Source organism: Ochlerotatus camptorhynchus, unplaced genomic scaffold, assembly GCF_037179485.1.
Source record: "Ochlerotatus camptorhynchus isolate MF236.1 unplaced genomic scaffold, CSIRO-AGI_Acam_v1.1 ptg000794l, whole genome shotgun sequence".
In the NCBI taxonomy this organism is placed as follows: Eukaryota; Metazoa; Arthropoda; class Insecta; order Diptera; family Culicidae; genus Ochlerotatus; species Ochlerotatus camptorhynchus.
In genome coordinates this window covers 82829-103520 of record NW_027041259.1, presented here as the reverse complement: position 1 = coordinate 103520, position 20692 = coordinate 82829, and the positions used below count along the sequence as shown (strand labels likewise).

At 41.4% G+C, this 20692-nt stretch overlaps 3 protein-coding genes and 1 pseudogene across 3 annotated transcripts; 2 read left to right on the top strand and 2 right to left on the bottom strand.

Annotated features, from left to right (window-relative positions):
* The first annotated feature begins 1689 nt into the window (after nucleotides 1-1689).
* On the top strand, nucleotides 1690-3018 carry LOC135715064 (inhibin beta chain-like). Its single transcript, XM_065238475.1, has 2 exons — nucleotides 1690-1792; nucleotides 2347-3018. Exon 2 carries the CDS (start codon nucleotides 2368-2370, stop codon nucleotides 3004-3006), a length of 639 nt encoding a protein of 212 aa, XP_065094547.1. The 5' UTR covers nucleotides 1690-1792; nucleotides 2347-2367; the 3' UTR covers nucleotides 3007-3018.
* On the bottom strand, nucleotides 2997-4887 carry Dus2 (Dihydrouridine synthase 2). Its single transcript, XM_065238474.1, has 5 exons — nucleotides 4631-4887; nucleotides 4145-4567; nucleotides 3745-4081; nucleotides 3475-3683; nucleotides 2997-3412 (listed from the first exon to the last, which is right to left on the bottom strand). Exons 1-5 carry the CDS (start codon nucleotides 4791-4793, stop codon nucleotides 3162-3164), a joined length of 1383 nt encoding a protein of 460 aa, XP_065094546.1. The 5' UTR covers nucleotides 4794-4887; the 3' UTR covers nucleotides 2997-3161.
* Nucleotides 4888-6410: 1523 nt separating this feature from the next.
* Nucleotides 6411-10190, top strand: LOC135715062 (run domain Beclin-1-interacting and cysteine-rich domain-containing protein-like). Its single transcript, XM_065238473.1, has 7 exons — nucleotides 6411-6742; nucleotides 6813-7444; nucleotides 7508-8503; nucleotides 9252-9419; nucleotides 9485-9682; nucleotides 9746-9899; nucleotides 9973-10190. Exons 1-7 carry the CDS (start codon nucleotides 6512-6514, stop codon nucleotides 10147-10149), a joined length of 2556 nt encoding a protein of 851 aa, XP_065094545.1. The 5' UTR covers nucleotides 6411-6511; the 3' UTR covers nucleotides 10150-10190.
* Nucleotides 10191-19853: 9663 nt separating this feature from the next.
* On the bottom strand, nucleotides 19854-20149 carry LOC135715067 (histone H2B-like; annotated as a pseudogene).
* Nucleotides 20150-20692: the final 543 nt, after the last annotated feature.

Below are 20692 nucleotides of genomic sequence, written 5' to 3'. Positions count from 1 at the left end.
CGATCCATTGCAAGACTATAATAAGCCTATTTATTAGAAACCACGAAGAAAGAGCTGTCAATTATCATATTACAGTGAATGACAAATATGACCGCATTCACCTATTCTACGGAAATGGCCATATCGTTGGGTCATGGAAAATATACTGTATTAACAATCAAGAGCAAATTTTCATTATGTCGTAAGTAACATTCGCACCAATCCGAGAAAAATAAAGTTTTGTTTTGATAACCATATAATCTCATAGTGATAGCAATGTTTAACATATTTAGCAGGGTTTTAATCATACAAATGCAAATCGCTAGCTTTCATGCTAAAAAATACTGGTTTTTGAGTCAAAAGTTATTATACGTCGTTTGGTGGCCCCTATTGTTACTTAAGTCAAAGTGTATTTACCAGGATATTCGGGAGAATTATCAATTACGTCTCCTTACATGCAGCCCATTCAACAAACAGTTTTTCCTTGTCCTTTATTCAACGTCGGTCTCTGTTCTGCAATCTAGTGCCAATCACCGACGGACATCGATTGCCATCCATTGACGGCAATCGAATGTGCAGGAAGGCAGCTTCCACACCTGCGTAGGATATCGCACCCATTCACAACACACATGGGCCGGGACCAACGGCTTTAGTTCCCTTCCGAAGGAAGACGTGACCAGAGATTTTTATGCCTCAGAAAAATCCCACCGACCTCGGCTGGGATTGAACCCAGACCCATCGGGGTGTTAGAAAGCAGTCACGCTTACCACTAAGCCACCGGCGCCGGTTCAACAAACAGTTCGATTTATTCACTTTAATAATGAGAAAGCGAAACAACGAACGTACACTTTTCACGGATTTCTCAGCGCTGTTACTTAAGTCAAACGGCAACTATTTTGATCGGAAGGTGATTACGTCAAAAAGCAATTTGACTGGTAAATATATTTAAAAATGGGATTTGATCCTATATTTGGACAGTATATAGTGTAATAGCAGGAGAATCGATTGACACTGATGGCTTGACTTTGTTTACCTTTGTTACTTTCGACGTAATGAAAATTTGCTCTTGCACTATAGTTCACTCTTTTGTTTTCTCGGAGACAAGGATTTCGGCCAACAAGCGATTTCAAAATCGTGGGAAATTCGTAGATTATGGGCAGCCTCTATTGTGCCCCACGCTTTTCAGATGACTATGACCTTTCCAACACTGACGGTCCCAGATCTTTAATGGGCAATGAGCGATGATGAAATATTCTAATAATCACGTTTCTCATTTAATTTCTTTCAGCTCATGCAGCGCAAAACCCATCGAAGAGGACCAGAAATACAACATTAACTTACAACGGATCCCGAACAGCAAGCAATATGCATAAACATTATGATTAACCAGCATTATCTAATTTACATTATTTTTTTATGATTTTCACCAAACACGACACCGTAGCCAATATGAATAAAGCCAAAAAATAAAACAATAGAACAACTCGCAAGCTTTAAATAAATTGCCTTTTCCCTATATATGTTTATTCCCAAAGACTAATGGTTTTTTTTTTGCTTGGCATTTAACCATTGTTTCATAAATTAAACTCTAGGTGAAGCAGCTCCAGGGCATCAGTTTTTTGTATTCCCTTCGCTTAATTCCTTGCCCTCCACCACGCACGGAATACGGATCTACAATGCCACTCTATGGATACGACTGGAGCTGAAGGTCAAACACGTGGACAACTATTGGGCTTCGTATGGAAACAAGAATCTCATCCTATGGGTTTTCCGGTTGATTAGTGGCTCCAAGAATGTGCTGAACGACGAAGAGGTGGGTCTGGAGCATTTCCGAAATGATTCGATATTTGGGCGAAATTGCTTTTGTAAACAAACACGTCAATCGCAAATTTCGTCAATCTCGAAAACTAGTAACAAAATCAGGTGAGGAATGATTCCTCTACCATTTGGTATAGTTTGCACTAGCGGCACCGGTGGTGTAGTGGTAAGCGTGATTGCCTCTCTCACCCCAATGGGTCTGGGTTCAATCCCAGTCGGCGCCGTCGGAATTTTCTGAGGCATAAAATCTCTGGTCAAGTAAACCCGTTGGTCCTCGGTCCATGAGTTGATGGGTCGGTTAGCTAGGGTTCAGGGTTAGAACTGCCTCCCTGACGTCGGTAGCATTGGTACTTCAGTACGGAAAACAAGATCGACGGAAAACACATCGAGAGATCGAACTTTACTGCGTATAGTTTGCACTAGACTGCACTGGGATTGAGATTTTATTCGCGAGAAATCGGCTATTGACCTGTTTGTTTACAAAAGCAATTACGCCCAAATCTCAAATCACTCTGAATTTATATTTGATTCTGATTTATTTTCAAGCAGGAATTTACCAAACATACGGCTATGGTAACAAAGCACACGATCTCAGTGGAAAAGCTTGGTTGGCAAGAAATCGACGTCACAAATGCCGTTCGAGCTTGGCATTCGGAGAAAACCAACGACAGTTTGCGACTATATGTCGATTGCTCTGGCTGTGGAAACAAAATCACCATCCATTTGTTCGATGAAAACCAGAACAAAGTCAAGGAATCATTCCTGAAGGCTCAAAAGATGAATCCAAAAAAGAAACCGGAAAATTTTATCGATTACAATCGACCTTATCTGTTTGTAAGCCTAGCTACGAACCACGTGAAGCGATTGCGAAGGCGTGCACTAGACTGCACTGGGGCACCAAACGAGCAGTGCTGTAAGCAGAAATTCTACGTTGACTTCAAGGCACTCAAGTGGGACGATTGGATCATACGCCCGCATGGATACTTTGCCAATTACTGCAAGGGAACCTGTCTACTGCCGGACAAGTTCTCGGCCGAGTATCAGTACGTTGTCGATGAGTTCCGGAGGCAAGGACAACTAACCGGAATTCACCAGTGCTGTGCACCGACAAAGTACTCACCTATGTCGCTCATTTTCTACGGACCAGACTCGCGTGTCATTAAACAGGACCTTTCGAAGATGATTGTAGAAGAATGCGGTTGTCCATAAACTCAATTCTGTGTAACTTGATTGTTTAGGCTTTTTTAATAGTTCAGCTTCTTTGCATGCTACATATTTACAATTATGTAAATCAAACTTAACAGAAATATCTTGGAAATAAAATTTCGATTTAGCAACCTACGGCAAACTGTGGAAAGCTTGAATTACCCTATCATAGACCCTTTTTCAATGAGCTTCTCTTTGCTAATGATGCCCAAATGCAGCAGACTGGTAAGGGCGGCAGAATGTTCTGCATACTTTTTGCTCTTTTCCCAGAATGAACTGCTATATTTTGTGTCGCCCACTAGAACGGTTGCCCGGAACAGTTTAACTTTTTGAACAACTTCGTACTTCGGTAGTTTTAGATTGTTCTTCACCGTGTACAAATACAGCTTACTTTTAGGTAATTCGCGGTCTAAAATACAAAGTAAACCATTGAAAAGTTGTCCTGATGCATTCATACTCTCACATGCTCACCATCATTATAGTTGGCCCGGATGAAACAAATGTTATGCTGGATCACATCTTCATCTACGTAATTTTCCATTTTTGCTTTCTTCGATGGACAATTTTCGTCCTGTTCCTCTGCCGCCAGACCAGGACAAGCCTGTCGCCGTCCCTGTATGCCAGCATTGTGGTATTCGAGCTGTTTTTCCCTGCAGTATGAGCCAAGGTTCCACACATCACTAAAAACAAAGCAATTCAATCAATTCTATGGACGCTTAATATTTGATTTGTGATTCTTACCAAATTTGTTCCAAAGTTTGACTATCCAGGAACTTACGTCCTTCTTTCGTCTCTTGCAATTCTCTCAAAATCATCTGCACGCAGTACTTTGTATTTGAGGGTGGATTGTCGTAATCCACCGCAAGCCGAAGGTATTGATCGATAATTTCTTCTATAGGTAGAGGTCCTTCCTCGCGGAAAATGGAACAATTCCACTGGGCGGCTCTTGCTACCATAACACTGGACGCACCGCAAGCATCTCGAAATTTTAGTATATCCGATCGCTTGTTCATTTCCTGAGATCCACCATTCGCGATAACTGGAATTTTCGTCACTTTCGCTACTTCCCTTATAATATCTGTAACATTGGATAACCGAAGTTAATGGAACGCCCATATTCAGCACAGAATTTAAATTTCACCTGGATGAACCGGATGGCGAGGCCGTTCTATTTTTGTTCTTCCATGAACGGCAATCGCTGCGATTCCCGTCGATTCCAGCTCCTTCACTGTTCGAAAAGTGTCTTCCAGTTTTGGCATGATTCGTATTTTGCACGTAACCGGAATGTCTAGATTATCCACCAATGTCTTGAGGATGCCCTTGGCACGTTCCAAGTCATACAACAGGGCAACTCCCATGCCTCCCTTAATCGAAAAATCTTTCGGACAGCCCATGTTCACATCCAAAGCGGCAATATCCTGCTGCAGTTTCAAACCAACCTGTAGAGCTCTCTCCGCATTGGCAGTTCCCAACTGAAGAACTACTTTCCCTTTTTCCTGATCGCATGTCCGAAAGATAATAGTACCATCAGTTTTATCCACATAATCAATCGTCTTCAGAACATCTATTAAGAAGGTAATTTTTTGTATGCAGTCTTTCTACGATAAAATCCGAACCGAATATTTACCATTTACTCGTCTTTCCGATTTGAGCAGCTTCCAGTCGATTATTTCCTCGGTGTAAACAATGTCCGCTCCGTAAGACAGTGCGAGTAATCGCATTGGTAACGTTCCTACACGCACCATAGGTGCTAAAATTACTTTATTTTTGTAATCTAAAGAACGTTTCATTCTAGGATACTATTGTGTTATCTGAATATTCAGAAATAATGAATATTCTCGCAAAAATATCTCTAGAAATTACTGCACGCCCGCACACACGTTGTTCACTCGATACTATATACACGCTATTTCAAAACTACCCAAATTTGGGTAGAATCCACCCAGATCAGTCAAAACTGAACCTGTCCAAAAATGGGTATACTGTGTTTGAAGTGACAAGTTGACAAATGAAGAACATCGACATGAATTCGATCGATGATGTTCATTTGTCAACTTGTCACTTCCAACACAGATTACCTATTTTTGGGTAGGTTCTGTTTTGACCGATCTGAGTGGATTGTACCCAAATTTGGGCAGTTTTGAAATAGCGAGTGGTATAAGAAGTTACCTCTATGGGGCGACCCCGGCGTATTGGTTAGCATCCATACCTCTCACGCCAAAGTCACGAGTGCAAATCTCACCCCCAGACAAGTCACGAATGACCCAAGTGCGTTAAAGAGACTATAATAAAAAAAAAAAAAAAAAAAGTTACCTCTATGGTATTACACCCTTATGGTATTACCCTAGAGGTAACTCTAAGACCAGAAGGAATCCAGGATCCAGGAAAACTCTGGAGCAAAAATAGAAAAGGGCCCATCAGCATTTGTAAACAAACCGTTCCAAAGCCCATTCCTCATAAATCGAAGGCCACTCACACAAACCAACACCATCATCGTGTAGGTAGAAGTTTCCCGTATCTGATGATGGAGTTGGTTTGCGTGGGTGGCCTTCGTTTCGTGAGTAAAGGGCTTTGGAACGGTTTGTTTACAAATGCTGATGGGCCCTTTTCTATTGTTGATCCAGAACTGTAAAAAAACCCTCGGAAAAAGCACCGAACTGTTTATCGAACGTTCAGCTGTTGAGATTTTGGTAAAATTTCTCAGAAATCTGGGAAATAATCTTAGTGTGTGAGTAGTGCTCAGTGGCCGTGTCACTGCTTGCAAAATTCAAGTAATTTCAGTACCGAGACTTTGTTATGTTTGTGTTTGTCGGACTCGTCGGACTAGTATAGCAATGAGGTACAGAGAGAGGTCAAGCAGATCGTGAAATATGGTTGTTAAGTAAACCAAAAAATCAACGTAAACGCAAGTAGTGACGTCACTACTTGCTTGTATCGTACAGGGGTTTTACTCACACAACTTAATCGATTGCTTCACCTCGGTAATCCAGCTCATTGCTAGTATAGAGCTTTTTGACGTTTAATCGGCGCACACTACTGTATCATCTAAAGTGAACGAGTGCGAGCAAAAGGGAAACAGATTAGTGGGAAAACAAACCGTCCATTCATCCATGTGTGCTAGATAGAGAAAGATGATTAAACGTCAAAAAGGTCTATAGGAGTGTGCGTGATATTTTGTAATGATTGCCTCCAGAAATTCGCCTTAACACCAGTCCCGAAGTGACGTTTCTTCACACACATTTTGCGGTGGAGTGATAGAATAAGAAAAAGTCCGCCATGTTTCACACATAGACTGACAGTTACATATGAGATTTCTCCATAGGAGTAAAGAGTTATAGAGCGCTCGTCAATGCCAATTCCACAATGTCATTTTTGTTACAGATTGCTAGTGATTTTAATCTCGTGAGCTGACTAATAACAATATTATTAGCGAATGTTGCTGTGAAAATAATCAGTAACATTGAATTGATTTATTACAGAACGTTCGTTCTAGTGCATCTAAAAACATATGGAGTTCGTCGCAAAATCGTCGAACAGCACATCACATGAATGCAAAGAAGTTTTGCATGAGTTAATTACAGTCACCAATGAATTGCGGAGCCACATCCGTTTCAAAGGGACTCCACCTGGAGATGCCGATGATAGTTCCATACTGGGATACGACCCGGATAGGCTCGAACCGCTTTATCGCTGTATCAAACGAATATTCACGCACAAAATCATGATATTCACCGAGAAGGTAAGCTGCAATCAATCAGCCAATAGTGGGCGTTTCGAATGTAAACATTGAGCTTTATACTTTCTTCCAGAACGAGCCGGATGTTTGGGAAGTTATTAAGGGCCTTAAATTCTCGAATCCCGCTATATCGTTACATGTAAAACGAGCTAGAGCCGCCACAGTTGTTAGCGAAGACTATGGTTTGTTGTGGATATTCCAATGCGTGCTACAACGCTGTCTGTCGAAGAATCTCAACTGGCTCGTCACTGATAAGGAACATATGAGCCAATGTTATGAGTCAACGGCGTTTCTCCGCGATGAAAGCTATGCAGACGCGATGATGATTTGTTTCAACGCATTGGAAAGAGGTCAACCAACGCTACTGTCCCGAATCGATCCTAGTTTGTACGCACAAGATGAATGCAACCTCATTGGAAGTATCAAGCGATCCGAATCTCATCCAAATTTCCTGCTGGAAGATATATTGAAACCAAAACAGGATAAATGTGCCCTCAAAAGACGACAGACAATCCATCATTCTAATTCCCGCTCCAATCTGCGGCGGGAAAAGAAAAGCAAAGTGTCTCGAAGTTTACCGAATATTGCCTTAATGGATTACTATCATTATGGGAAGAAAAAGCCGCCTGATAGTGCCGATGGGAACAAGGAGAATGAGGTCGTAGGATTCAGTGTGCCAAATTTCTGCTACAGCGGGAATGATAGGTAAGGATTGAATTACTATTATTCATCGCACATACCGAGTGTTACATTTTTGATGCCTTGCAGTGTGCCAAAACCGACTCTGAACGTGCTAAATTGTGAAAATATTAAAATTTACACCGACTCGTCTAGTGGCAGCAGTCAAATGTACGAGAATTTGCAAAACAATGCAGCAAGTAAAAAGATAGACGGTCATACGAAATCGGACCTGTTCAGTTTGGCGACGTTGACGGGTAGCCCTAGGATCCTTTTGAATGAATTTATTCCGCAATGTGGGGAAAAGATAAGCAAATCTAACGACAGTAAGAGCGTTGGAAGCATATTGAATGAAATTCCCTCCCGCCCCGTTCCAGGTCAAAGTTTGACCTCATTCCTCAAGACCGTCTATTTTTCCCGAACCAACACTGAACTGGACCGGGAGAATGCCCACTTCAGTCTATCCGAAGCGCTTATTGCAACATTCGAACAACTGAAGTGGAATGAAGGGGAAGGAGCAATTGGACGTCGTGCATTGCGGAAGCTTCCGTCAAATTCAAACTTTTGGTCATCATACCCCGGTTCACCACCGTATGTTGCTGGTGGCCATAAAACAAACGAAGAGGTAACAAACAACATTAGTCCTTCTACTGCTTCAAGAGGAAGTACCTCAACTGCAGTTTCATCGCTATCGGACAGTGGAGGCAGCAGTGTTGAATCTGGAGAGTTACACTCGAAGTACTTGAGACAACTTTCATCGAACATTGCGAATCGTTCATCGGGCGATGAAGACGATCTCGAGGCAGTTGAAGCTAGTGAATGCGACGACGTTAAATCGTACTCGGCCGAAGGTGTTGCTCTCAGTTTGCTTTCCAAGTTCAACGAAAAACAACTGCCCACGGCATGCGATCTATTGTGGTTGGTATCAGAGCAAGATGCACCGCAACAGTTGCTGCCGATTCCACCGGATGGACAGATTGCGAATCCTGACGATCTGAATGGACTGAATACGATCATCCGAGGGACGCGAGAGTGGGCACCTCCGAGACCGCAAATCATATTCACTTACTGTAGCCCATGGCCAGAGTAAGTTACGGCTTGTCAACAGTTAGTTATATAACCCCAAAGAAGCCCCGTGACGTGGGTAGATCACCTTTTCGTGGTACGTTACGGGATGTAAGATCTACCACCGATTCCTAGTCCTGACTACTTCAAACTATAGAGATGAACTAGCCTCAGGCTAAAAATCTCTAAAATAAAGAAAAAAAAAAAAAAAAAAAACTTCAAACTATGGGAATAGGATTTTTCAGCAATCAAAGGAACACATCTTAGTCCTTGTAACTGTTTATGCCTTGTTAATAGTGATAAGTCCTCGGGTTGCTTGGACCGAGGATGATCTTGAAATAAGGAAAAATGAGTTAGTTGTGCGAAACCGAACTTTTTGTCAGTGCGAACCTCAACCTGAGTTAGGTTTTAAAAACAAACGAGCAAACTGACGTTTGTCAGAAAACAAACAGACCCAATCTTGATACCCGATCCAGGTTGGAACTGAATAATAAACGAATTCGCTATTAGTCTTCATCTATGTGATTCCTAATCTTCTATCCGTTGTTCCCTAGTTTGAAGTGGTTAAGACTAGGGTACTGATGCATGGTCATTATCGGTGTCATTCCTTAATTTTGTTGCTAAGGAATCCAAATTTGACTGACAAAACGAAACAATTCAACACTAGTCTTTTTTTTTTGTTGTGAATTCTCAAATATTCGATAAGTGCTTTGTGAAGCTCATAACTGGATAACTGATAGCATAATGTTGTTTGTGTTTTCCATTGTAGTCGTCGAGCACAAATGATGAAGCAGAACAATCGATGCGCAGGCTGTGGGATGAAAGTGGCACAAGCCTATTCCAGCCGATTCCGATATTGCCACTACTTGGGCAAGTACAATTGCTCCGGATGCCATAAGAACCAAATGTCGGCAATTCCAGCTAAAGTTATCGAACGGTAGCATTGCTCTAGTTTGTATCCGTGTAACCATGCTAAATACGAATTCTTTTTATGTTTTCCAGATGGGATTTTACGTTCCATCCAGTTAGCAGCTTTGCCTATCGCTTGCTGAACGACATCATCGCATGTCCTCTGTATCGAATAAATCACCTGAATCCGAAACTGTATGAAAAAGTGCGTGTCCTACAGATTGCGCGGAGCATTCGAAAGAATCTGAAGTTCATCCGGGATTTCATCGTTAACTGCCGTTTTGCAGAAGAGTAAGTATTACCTCAATATTGTTTGTCTGCCTTAAGTCACCTAAAATTGGTGTCCGCTTTCAGGATGAAGGACCTCTTTCAAAACGTTTCGGATCACATAACATCTGACTTGGACAGCTGGTCCATGATGGATTTTATCTCCGTTAGGAATGGTGCATTTCAAAAGGAAAAGACCGAATTAATCAAGCGCTGTGAGAAACACATTTTTGAGTGTGAGGTAAGTAACTCTTCAGAACCTAATTTTTTCACTTGCCAGTCTAAATATTTCACTTGTCGTTCCTCAAATATAGCTTTGCATTGCCCATGGGTTCTTTTGCGAAAACTGTGATCGCAAGGAAATTATATTTCCTTGGCAAAAACGTGTAGTCAAATGTAGTAAATGTGGCGCCTGCTTTCACGACACTTGCTGGATGTGCGACTGTGTCAAATGCGATCGACTGCACCGTCGTAGGATACCGAAAAAGTGAATCAAAATTCGTACGCAAAGTGTTCAATATTTATCTAATACATTTTTTTAACAAGCCTAGTAAACAAGACGGTTTATCTAAAAAGAATTACAAAGGAAATGATTTAATTGTCCGAAATATGTATTCACATAACTACAGTAGTTGCTTATCAGGGATATTAGTCAGACAGTGATCATATCACAAGTTGAATCGATCGGGTGTTGCGGTGCGTTGCCTTGCTGTTTATAAACCACGGTTATAGTTTTTGAGATGTTTTAGGCCCCCTCCCTCCACCTGCGTTGACGATTCATTATACAAATTTAAAAAAAAAACTGCATGGACTGGCGAGTGGCCTTCCCATCATACCTGCCGTTTAGAGTGTTTCAGCCTTATATGGAATAAGTCAAAGTCTGGAATTTCAAACGCTACCCTCTGGAATGGTAGTTTTGGGGTCAGAAACCAAAATTTGAAGTCATTTGGTTCACGGGAACACCTCAAAGGGCTTGAAGTTTGAATGGGGGATAACGCGTTTTGCGTGGTTTTTATTTTTACGAACAGGCATACAAATAGCAATGTTTGCATGGGTATAACTTTTTTATTTCGCCATGAAATTGGTTGAGCTTCACAGAAAGTAGAAAAATGTTCGAAATTATGGTCTACTGAAAATTGGAATAGATTGGCCAATTGGTTCCGGTTTTATTCCGGGTTTCCGAGAGTCATCGGGGGAGAAAAGGTATCAGTCATCTAGAACAAGGTGATGCTGGAAAATTACAAAACCAATCCACAACCTGGTTCTTAATACTGATTTCACACCGGAAGGTTATCAAACTTAATCTTTATATAATGTATAATGTATTTTTGATCCATGTATGCCTTGATTTTTCTCTGAAACTATATGAAATGAAGTAAAATGGTGATTTTTGATATATTAGCTGGTCATTGCCTCCGAGTGGTCATCAGATTATCCGCCGAAAGATTCGGAACATCCGTAAAATTGATTGCTGCGTAAATTTGATCAAAGTAAGGCTTGTACTCGAAAAAAATGCACCATTTTTATCCGTGTGTAACTTTTTTATCTGTGGGTAAAAATTGATGAAAATCTGGGTATAACTAGTTTGGAGTGAATTGTTTACATGTGCAAAATTTCATAACAATCGGTTCAGTGGTTATTGAGATGTCATCGAAACAAGAAGAAAATCGCCGTAGAATTTTGCGCGCCGTCATGGAAAATCTGACTGCGACTATGAGATGGATCGGAAGACAACTGGGAGCCACCCATACAACTGTATCTCGGGTGGTAAAATCGTTTAAGGAGTCCCAGATGACCGAGTGGTGGGCTGGAAGTGGATGAAAATCGAAGACAGCTGACCCTGTGAAGGCCCGGAAGGTGTTGGATTATTTCAAGGGTAATCCGAACCTTTCGATTCGCGACGTGGCTCTGAAGGCAAAGTGTTCCGCCTGGTTCGTTCAGCAAACCATCAAACGAGCTGGGCTTTGTGTATTCAAGGTCCGGAAGGCACCGAACCGGCGTGATCAACAAAACACGGAGGCCAAATCCCGCGCAAAGAAGCTGCATCGAGAGTGGTTAACGAAACCGATGTGTGTGGTTATGGATGACGAAACCTACATCAAGGCAGACGCAAAGCAGATACAGGGGCTGGAGTTCTACGTTGCCAAATCACGATTTGATGTTCCGGAAGACATAAGGAAGAAGAAAGTGGACAAATTCGCCAAAAAATACTTGCTCTGGCAGGCCATATGCCAATGCGGTAAACTGAGTAAACCGTACATCACAATGGGTACCATCAACAGCGAAATTTACCGCACCGAGTGCCTCCAGAAGCGTCTGTTGCCCTTCCTGCGGTCCCACAAAGGCGAGATATTATCATTCCATTACGCGCGATCGACGTTGGATTGGTACAGAGACAATAACGTTGTTTTTGTACCAAAAACCGCCAACCCCCAAATTCACCAGAGATTCGTCCGGTGGAAAGATTTTGGGCCATAATGAAGGCCAAGTTCGAAAATCGTCCAAGGTGTTTAAGAACGAGCTCCACTCCTTCTGTCGCCACTCGAGAACGTTTTTCCAACTCTTACTGGGCTTGCCACGCGATGTGGTTTTGTTCGGGCAAATTGTCGCTAACCCGCTCCGATCTCTCCGATCTACGTGGACCGCTCAATAGGACGTTGGCCGAGCTCCTTTTCAGGGACCGATTTCCCGTGGACACGCACCAAACCGCACTACACCACACCGATCAGAAGCAGAAATTCCACACGTTTTACCGGAGACAAAATTCGATTCACCTTCCTAACTTTACATTTTGCCTTCACAGTAAACGTAACAGGAGGCCTTGATTTATTTCAACAACTGCATGGAATGAAGCACAATGCTCGCGTCACTTTTCAAATAGACCCATGTAACAATTGTAAACAATTCGAGTTATTCGATACAATTTATACAATATTGCTATTCTGTTATTGTATGTGTGTGTGTGTATTCCCTCTAACCCCCACTGGCCGGCAGTGTTATTATGGAAGAACTCTCTCTACAATGCCGCATTTATGGTCATTGTAGACAGCTTTAGTCCGGTGATACCTCTATTGCAGATCCATCAACCCATTTCAGAATGTCTAGAGAGTCACGCCCATTCCGAGGTCACTTTCACTCACAATAGGCCCCGCATGTATGCATCACCGTTATCAAATGGATATTGGTTATATATACACGATTCCAGTTTCGAAAATATTATTTTCAAACCTGGCATGTATTTAGTTTAATTTTGATATATTTTTTTTACTAATTGGAAAACTCTCACCATATTCTGCTCTTCCGCCGTCGTTAATTGATTCTTTTGGAATCCCTTAGACTTTTTCTCTAACGCTTCGTATTTCATTCCGTGCTTCACCGGCAATTTCCTTCCGTAGATCGTCCTTGGTTGGTTCTAATATGATTCCGCCTTTTTTGGTCGGTTTCATGTCCACCATCTGGCATTGAATTGCCATGGTGATCTGGGACGAGGCTCACGTCCAAAGTCGCTGGTCCACCGAGCACTCCGTGTGCGAAAAGAGAATGAAAGAAATACGAAAGGAATTAGCTTCAAGAAGTGACAGTTTCATCAGATTCCCCAACTAACCATACTCAAGCAAAGCAAGAATATACAAGCTATATTGCGACTATATGGTTACTTGGGTACTCATATGGCCGTCAGAATGGTTCATCGGTTGCAAAGTGAAGTATTTCTGAAAGTGAAAAGTAAAAATAGTATTACAAAATGTATTGTTTCTAAACATTTAAAATAATAATCTGTCGAACTTCAACTTCGATTTTCTCTAAATGGCAGATATGTTACATTGGTCTATTTGAAAAGTGACGCGAGAATTGTGATTTTTGACATATTAGCTGGCTCCGATTGGTCATCAAATGACCCGTCAAAAGATTCGGAATATCTGTAAAATTGATTGCAATGTAAATTTGGTCAAAGTAGACCTTGATTTCTGATACTATATGGCATGTAGTAAAATTGTGATTAATGAAATATTAGCCAGTCATCAATTGGTTCAAAGTTCTAGATGTCCCACCGGAAAATTTGGAACATTCCTAAAATTTAATGCTTCGTTAATTTGATCAGAGTAGGCCTTGAATTTTCTTTGCATGAAAATATATTTTATGGTTTATGGTCCGGAACATCCGTAAAATTAATTGCTGCGTAAATGTGTTCAAAAGAGGCCTTGATTTTTCTCTGCAACTATATGGAATTGTGTTTGTTTTTACATAAATATTAGCTGGGCATTAGCTACGAGTGGTCTCCATATGGTTCGCCAGAAGATCCCGAACATCCGTAAAATTGATTGCTGTGTAAATTTGATCAAAGTATGCCTTGATTTGTGTCTACGAAAATACTCCCCGATTAGAGCGCAAATTGAACTCCCACTTCGTAGATGTTCTCTTTGTTAAGTGAACCCATTCTCGAATTATTTTTAAAAATTTTGCTGTAAAAAGTTTATTGTCTAGCAAGATTCTGAAAGCTGAAGCATGAATATCAACTATCAAATGAAGTATCCCTGTATTTTTGGATTGAAAATAAAAAAATATTTTAAAAATTATATGTTTATTATTTTTTTGCCCCTCCTGATCGAAATGAGATTTTTGGCAAAAAAGTAATAATAAAATTTGTAACGGACTTATGTATACTACTATTAGTGTTTTTTAATTATGTTTGAGCGATGCAATAATAATAAATAATAAGCTCCATCTATACTACTGAAATAAGTGTATGCTTGTATTGTATGTAAAGAATACCACTCATTGTTGCAGGGCACAGCCATTAGACGATGAACTGTCCACCCCGTTTGACTTGATCAAGTACGCTACCTGGTTGTATTCAATTTACCATTGTATGAAGGGCCAGAAACGTATGCAGAGACACTTACGCGAGATTCACGGGAGCAAAAAGATTCTCCTTCCAATGATAAAAAAAAATCCCGAACGCGGCCGTAATTGGCGCAGCCTAGGTAGGCCTCGATTAAAACCAGTAATGTGAATAACAGTGCAGAACTATCGGTTCGTAAACCGAAAGTGAAGTTAATCCGTGAAAACAAATCTAAGGAATTGTGCAAGCATTTGGAGGCACTTATAGAAGTGCACCAAAGTTGAGGTTACGCCGCGCACAGCTGTACACCCGAGGACCACGCCACGACAGCAACAAAGATGATGATCGACGAGAGCAATGGCCATTTATCACTTTCTCCTTGCTGAAGGCACGACAAGAACCCTCCAAATGTTTCTTCCCACATTGATCACAGCGTGGCTTGTTACCACAGAAGGCCGCAATGTGCCCTAGTAGCTTACATTTTGGGCAGTTCATTAGCTTCGGTACAAACAAGCGCACAGGTAATCGGATTATCCCAATCGCAACGTACTCTGGTAGTACTGAGTTCGAAAGCGAGTAGGTTTTCTTCGTTCCAACGAGGGACACTGAATGCAGTCTAGTATTTCAACTTCGTTACTTGGAGTATACACTCGATATTCCAACAAAAAAAGCTCAAAGGCAACAATCTTGTTTGCCTGCACACGATCGCTAACGGTAACGCGCAGTTATCTTCAAAATCTCGATCACGGCTGAAAAATGTTTCATCAGATTCTTTGAAATCTGATGAAAATTCAAAGCCTTTTGTTTACGTTGGGAAAAGACAACCCACGGACCTTTCGAGTCTTTTAGGTAAGCCTTAGAGCAGGGCGAAGTGATGATCTCGGGGGAACGGGTGGAACAGGGGGCAAAGTAGGAGCTGGTGTAGAAGGGGGCTGTGGAAATCGTTTAACCTTTGGATACGCTCCGGTGTAATTATGGGTGGCTGAACCATCATCACCAGATGCATCCATCGCCTCAGAAGAAGTAAGTTCCATTGGAGAATCATCGTCGGAGAGTGAGATCCTCCCTGTCATCACCTAAAATATCCATTGCGGGCACTCACGTACCACCGCAACAGATTTACCTCAACACAGAGAAAAGGGAACGAAAATAAAACCAAGAAGGGGACAAAAAAAAGATAAATACAAAAACCGGAATTACTATCTTCAACATATCTCGGCACGCTAGCACACAGCGTGTGCATGGTGATGACGGCGATCTTGATGTGCGGATCATGCCCAAGCAGCATTGCAAGTTTTATCGAGGTTTTAATGCATTCTACAAGTCTAAACCATGGCCTAAAGAACCCGCATAAAACCAGAAATGCTATTTGGGTGGTGACGATGTAAGTAATGGTGAAAACAAAACGATGCGATGCGGCTGTGAACGGCTGCTTCCCTTGAACACTTGATCACTTTGGATAACTGAGAGTGAACGGAGCGAAAACAAAACTTAACCGCCTTGTCCGAGAATCAAGATCTCTAAACTGAAACAAATTGGCATGTATGGTTTATTGGGTCCATCTTATAACATAGTAATGTCAGAAGTTTTATTTATTCTATGTGATGATTGATAGATTCCATTGCATTATCTGTTAAAAACTATGATTGCGATATGGAATGATTTCTATGATAATTTCCCATACTTAGCACAAGACATTCCTTTACCCCGACACGAATGCCACGATGATGGTAAAGTGTCGTTAATAAATAATAAAAAAAAAATCCTTTACTTTGAACGTGGTAAGCGATGGGTAAGATGTACAGTGTATCACAATAGTAAGCGTACAGATGTCCTTAAATTTTAGAAAAAACAGCTGTAAAAGCCCAACTTAAAAAGAAACCTTTTGAATTTTTGGTTGCTGAATCATCATACATTCATCAATTATTAGAACAGTATTGGGTTGCGTTCAGTGTTGGCAAAATCAGAAATCAATTGATATTTTTCCGCTCTCATGCGCTCGCAATATCACGCGTGATATTGGAACAAAACATCATGCTTGATATTGATTTTACAAGCTCCTTTGATATTGTGAGACTATTCACAACGTGTAAAAACCAAGCTGAGAGTTGACTCGACACAAAAATGATTCCATTGCACATCGTTTTCTTAGAAAGAGAAAGCATAGTTTGCTATCTCTTTTTAATCTTCACCGATGGCAGACGCGAAGGGACTGCTGCAAACCGTTACGAAAGTTTCGGCTGCATTCGGGTGTAAAGCAAAAATCATTAAACTCAATCTCACCACAGTTTGGTGAGATTTGCAGTTGGTGAGTTTTGTTAGCTTGATATTCCGAGCTGCCATATCACAGCTTGCAAAATCAACCGCAGTTGTTAGCTTGTTGATTTTTGTCTACGAAAATCAAGCGTGATATTGGGCGTTAGTGATATTTGATTTTTTGATATTTTCCCAACACTGGTTGCGTTTATTAAATGTAAACCTATTTGAGAAAAGCGCTTTTTTCTTGAAATACCTTAACATCTTAAAATACAATGAACTAAACTTCTTGAAATTTTGCTCATTTTTAGTAAAGATCATTGATATTCCACTCTTTTTTCTAAAATTCGTCCAATAGCGTTTTACTAAAATTAATCTAACTTCATACATGTTCTTCCAATAAAGTTCAAAACTATAGCGAAAATCAATAAATATCTGTTTAACCACCAGCCAAGATTAAAAAAAAATATATTATTTACAATGTTTCAAAAAAATCCACTACGGTGTACGCTCAATTTTGCGATACACTGTATATGAATATTATCCGATGTGTTTTATAATGAAGAACTTTTGATATGTCATGGCTGGGAAGAGACATCTAGAAACTATTATTGGAAAGTCATATAAGTATGCACTTTAAGAAATTCCAGTAAAATATACCTGTATTCGTGATGAATATTGCTCACTAAAAATATATCTTATATGATAATCATGTTTTTTTTAGTGGAGTTGCTTTTAACGATTTTTAACGTTGGTTGATATTTTGCGTATGCATGAGTACGGATTTCCGGATAAACTGATGCGATTGGTCATGTCGACGATGGATCGAGTGATGTGCGTTGTTCAAGTATCGGGTACACTCTCGAGTCTTTTGACGTTGGATAACGTCTTTCGGCAACATACGGGGGTACAAAATTGAAAACAGTCATTTTGGATGAGTTACGAAAAATTAAAAGATTTTGAACTATAATAACTCAACCGTCTCTCGATAGATTTACGAGATAATGGCATCAATCGATTGGAAATATTTCTAGCAATTTGCTGAATGTTTCAAAACTATTGATTTCATTCTGTAAACTATTGAAAAATGGTTAAAAGTAAACCATTGTCTAAAGATGGTGAAAATCGATTGATTTTTTTATATTCTTATACTTTCTCCAACTGAGACATCAGATGCGAGTATCTGACACCCCTTATATTTTCTGTTCTACTATATAAGCGTCCAACAAGGTCGCCCGTTCCATCATTGTCCATCCGATCGTCGACCCAGCAGCAGAGCAGCAGAGCAGCAGAGCAGCGGAAGCAGAGCAACGGCAGCAGAGCAGCGGCAGCAGAGCCTGGGGGCGAAAGGGCAACTACGCCGAGTGCGTTGGTGCCAGTGCTCCGGTATACTGGGCCGCCGTCATGGAATGCCCAGCTGCTGCAGTTCTCAGTCGGTCGTATTCACCGTCTGCTCCGCAAGGGCAACTACGCCGAGCGCGTTGGAAAAATGGCCCTTTTCAGGGCCACAACATTATCAAGAAAGGGTTTAACGATTAATTTTCTAGGGTGGTGTACAAGGGAGTACCCAGCACAATCATGGGCATTGGCTCCAAGCAATATTTCATCAGATTCCAGACAAATCTGTTCGATAGTAATTAGAACAGAAAATGAAAATATAAAAATGAGGTAAGGAAAATAATTAAAATATGGTTCAGATTAATACCTGCCTGAATAAAGATACACATTACCATTTATTATATTAGACCACGTAGTCCTACGTATCCATTGCGTACAACCCCATAGGGCTGTCCCTTGTAGTTGGAGGGTGGTGTACAAGACACAACCGCATTGTTGACGTAGGACTACGAAATTTTTTACGGTTCAGACTCCCTTGTACACCACCCTCCAACTACAAGGGACAGCCCTATGGGATTGTACGGAAAGGTGACGTAGGACTACGTGGTCTTAGGGATGGTCCATTAATTATGTCACGCAAATTTGGCCCGTATTTTTTGTATGTACCTTAATTTTTTTTTGTATGGCTCGTCACAGTTTTCAAAACCCTCCCTCCCCCTAAATGTGTGACATAATTAATGGACGACCCCTTATATAATAAATGGTAACGTGTATCTTAATTCAGCCAGGTATAAATCTGAACCATATTTTAATTATTTTCCTTGCCTCATTTTTATATTTTCATTTTCTGTTCTATTTAAATACTTTCGTACAGATTTGTCTGGAATCTGATGAAATATTGCTTAGAGCCAATGCCCATGATTGTGCTGGGTAATTAAAATTTTTATTCAACAGATTGCGTTCAACGTATCCACATCGTATATAATGGCCGTATCAAGCAGATCGCTTGTAAGTCCACCGGAGGAAAGGCTCCTCTCAAACTGATGGCCACCGGTGGAGTGAAGAAGTCTCATCGCTACCGGCCAGGAACTTTCGCTCTGCGTGAGATCCTTCGTTACCAGAAATCGACCGAGCTGCTGACTGCAAGTTGCCTTTCAAGCGTCTGGTCCGTGAAATCGCCCAGGACTTCAAGACCGATCTGCGCTTCCAGAGCTCGGCCGGTAATGGCCCTACAGGAATCCAGCGAGGCCTATCTGGTCGGTCTGTTCGCCATCCACGTCAAGCGTGTCACAATTCAAGACCAACAATTGACAACAAACCTTGTAAGGCCATTTTCTCGCGAACGGAAGTCCGCAAAGGCAAACCAACATAATGAACAGGTAGGAGAAATTCTCCTCTACCCGATTGTGGTTTAGGTTTGCAAATGTAGGTTTCGGTTCGCGAGCAAATGGCCTTACAAGGTTTGTTTACAAAATGGAGTTAAGGCCATTTCAATTGTTGGTCTTGAATTATTTTATGTTCCATTTTCGGTTTTCACAAACTGTACCCCCATATAGAAATCACAGACGTCAAAACCGTACGGTCTTATTCTTTTTGTCAACATTATTTTCATAATGCAAATCAGCTGATTTCTTATTACGAACTTTGCTAACGCTGCTTTCGAACATTTAAAAGTTCAATAAAATCATCAAAACCTCTTTCACGTTGGAAATCGATTTGTGGCCCTGAAAAGGGCCGATTGATTGTTTGGATGGTACGAATCTACTTTGAGCTAGTGTACTTGGTGACGGCCTTGGTTCCTTCAGAGACAGTGTGCTTGGCCAACTCACCCGGAAGCAGCAGACGGACCCCAGTTTGGATTTCGCTGGACGTGATCGTCGAGCGTTTGTTGTATTGAGCCAGACGGGACGAGTTCGAAGATGCTTCAACACCTTGTAGATGTAGATGGCATAGCTTTCCTTACTGCGCTGTCTCTTCTTCTTCTTCTCTCCCTTGACGATGACTTTCTGCGCCTTTCCAGACTTCTTAGCGGCCTTTCCACTGGTTTTCGGTGCCATGATGAAAAAAATAACTGATAGTCGTTTCGACGGTGGTGTCTCGTTTTGTGCCCGTAGCATAAGAAGCGAAACTCCTCCCTTTTCCAGTATTTTGCTGTATGTATTGTTCCTTCCCTGTATTAATAATATGCTACTCGACGCAGGTATAAGTATACCCTCGACGAGTGAAATAAACAGACATTCGCTGCCAGACTGTTTAGCAGTTCAGTCGATTTAAATTCTCTCTAAGTTTCGTTCGTTCGTTCGCAAGTCGAATTAGCTCCGCGTTGTGTAGTGACGCTCTCGCTGACCCAGCCATGGGTAAGAAATCGCGCGGTAACGCGAGTGCCGGTTTACCGGGAAAACAGACTCTCCCAGGAGACGGCGCGACCACCGAGCCAGCCCAGAAGAAGCAGAAGAAAACCCCATTGCCCATCCCGACAGGCGTTGCGGACCCGCAGCCGGGGCCTCCCGGAACTAAACGACCCAGACCTGAAGACAGCAGCGCCACCGTATCAGCAGCAAAAAAGCTGCTGAGCAACAATCCGTTCTCCGCCCTGCAGA

Bases quoted from the DNA above. Each gene is read 5' to 3' on its own strand.
- LOC135715064 (XM_065238475.1), top strand. From the start codon at position 2,368: ATGGTAACAAAGCACACGATCTCAGTGGAAAAGCTTGGTTGGCAAGAA.
- Dus2 (XM_065238474.1), bottom strand. From the start codon at position 4,793: ATGAAACGTTCTTTAGATTACAAAAATAAAGTAATTTTAGCACCTATG. The intron at 3,684-3,744 runs GTAAGAATCACA...CTTTGTTTTTAG, and splicing joins CAAACTTTGGAACAAATTTG to TGATGTGTGGAACCTTGGCT. The intron at 3,413-3,474 runs GTGAGCATGTGA...TTTGTATTTTAG, and splicing joins CCGGGCCAACTATAATGATG to ACCGCGAATTACCTAAAAGT.
- LOC135715062 (XM_065238473.1), top strand. From the start codon at position 6,512: ATGGAGTTCGTCGCAAAATCGTCGAACAGCACATCACATGAATGCAAA. The intron at 9,683-9,745 runs GTAAGTATTACC...GTCCGCTTTCAG, and splicing joins AACTGCCGTTTTGCAGAAGA to GATGAAGGACCTCTTTCAAA. The intron at 9,900-9,972 runs GTAAGTAACTCT...CCTCAAATATAG, and splicing joins AACACATTTTTGAGTGTGAG to CTTTGCATTGCCCATGGGTT.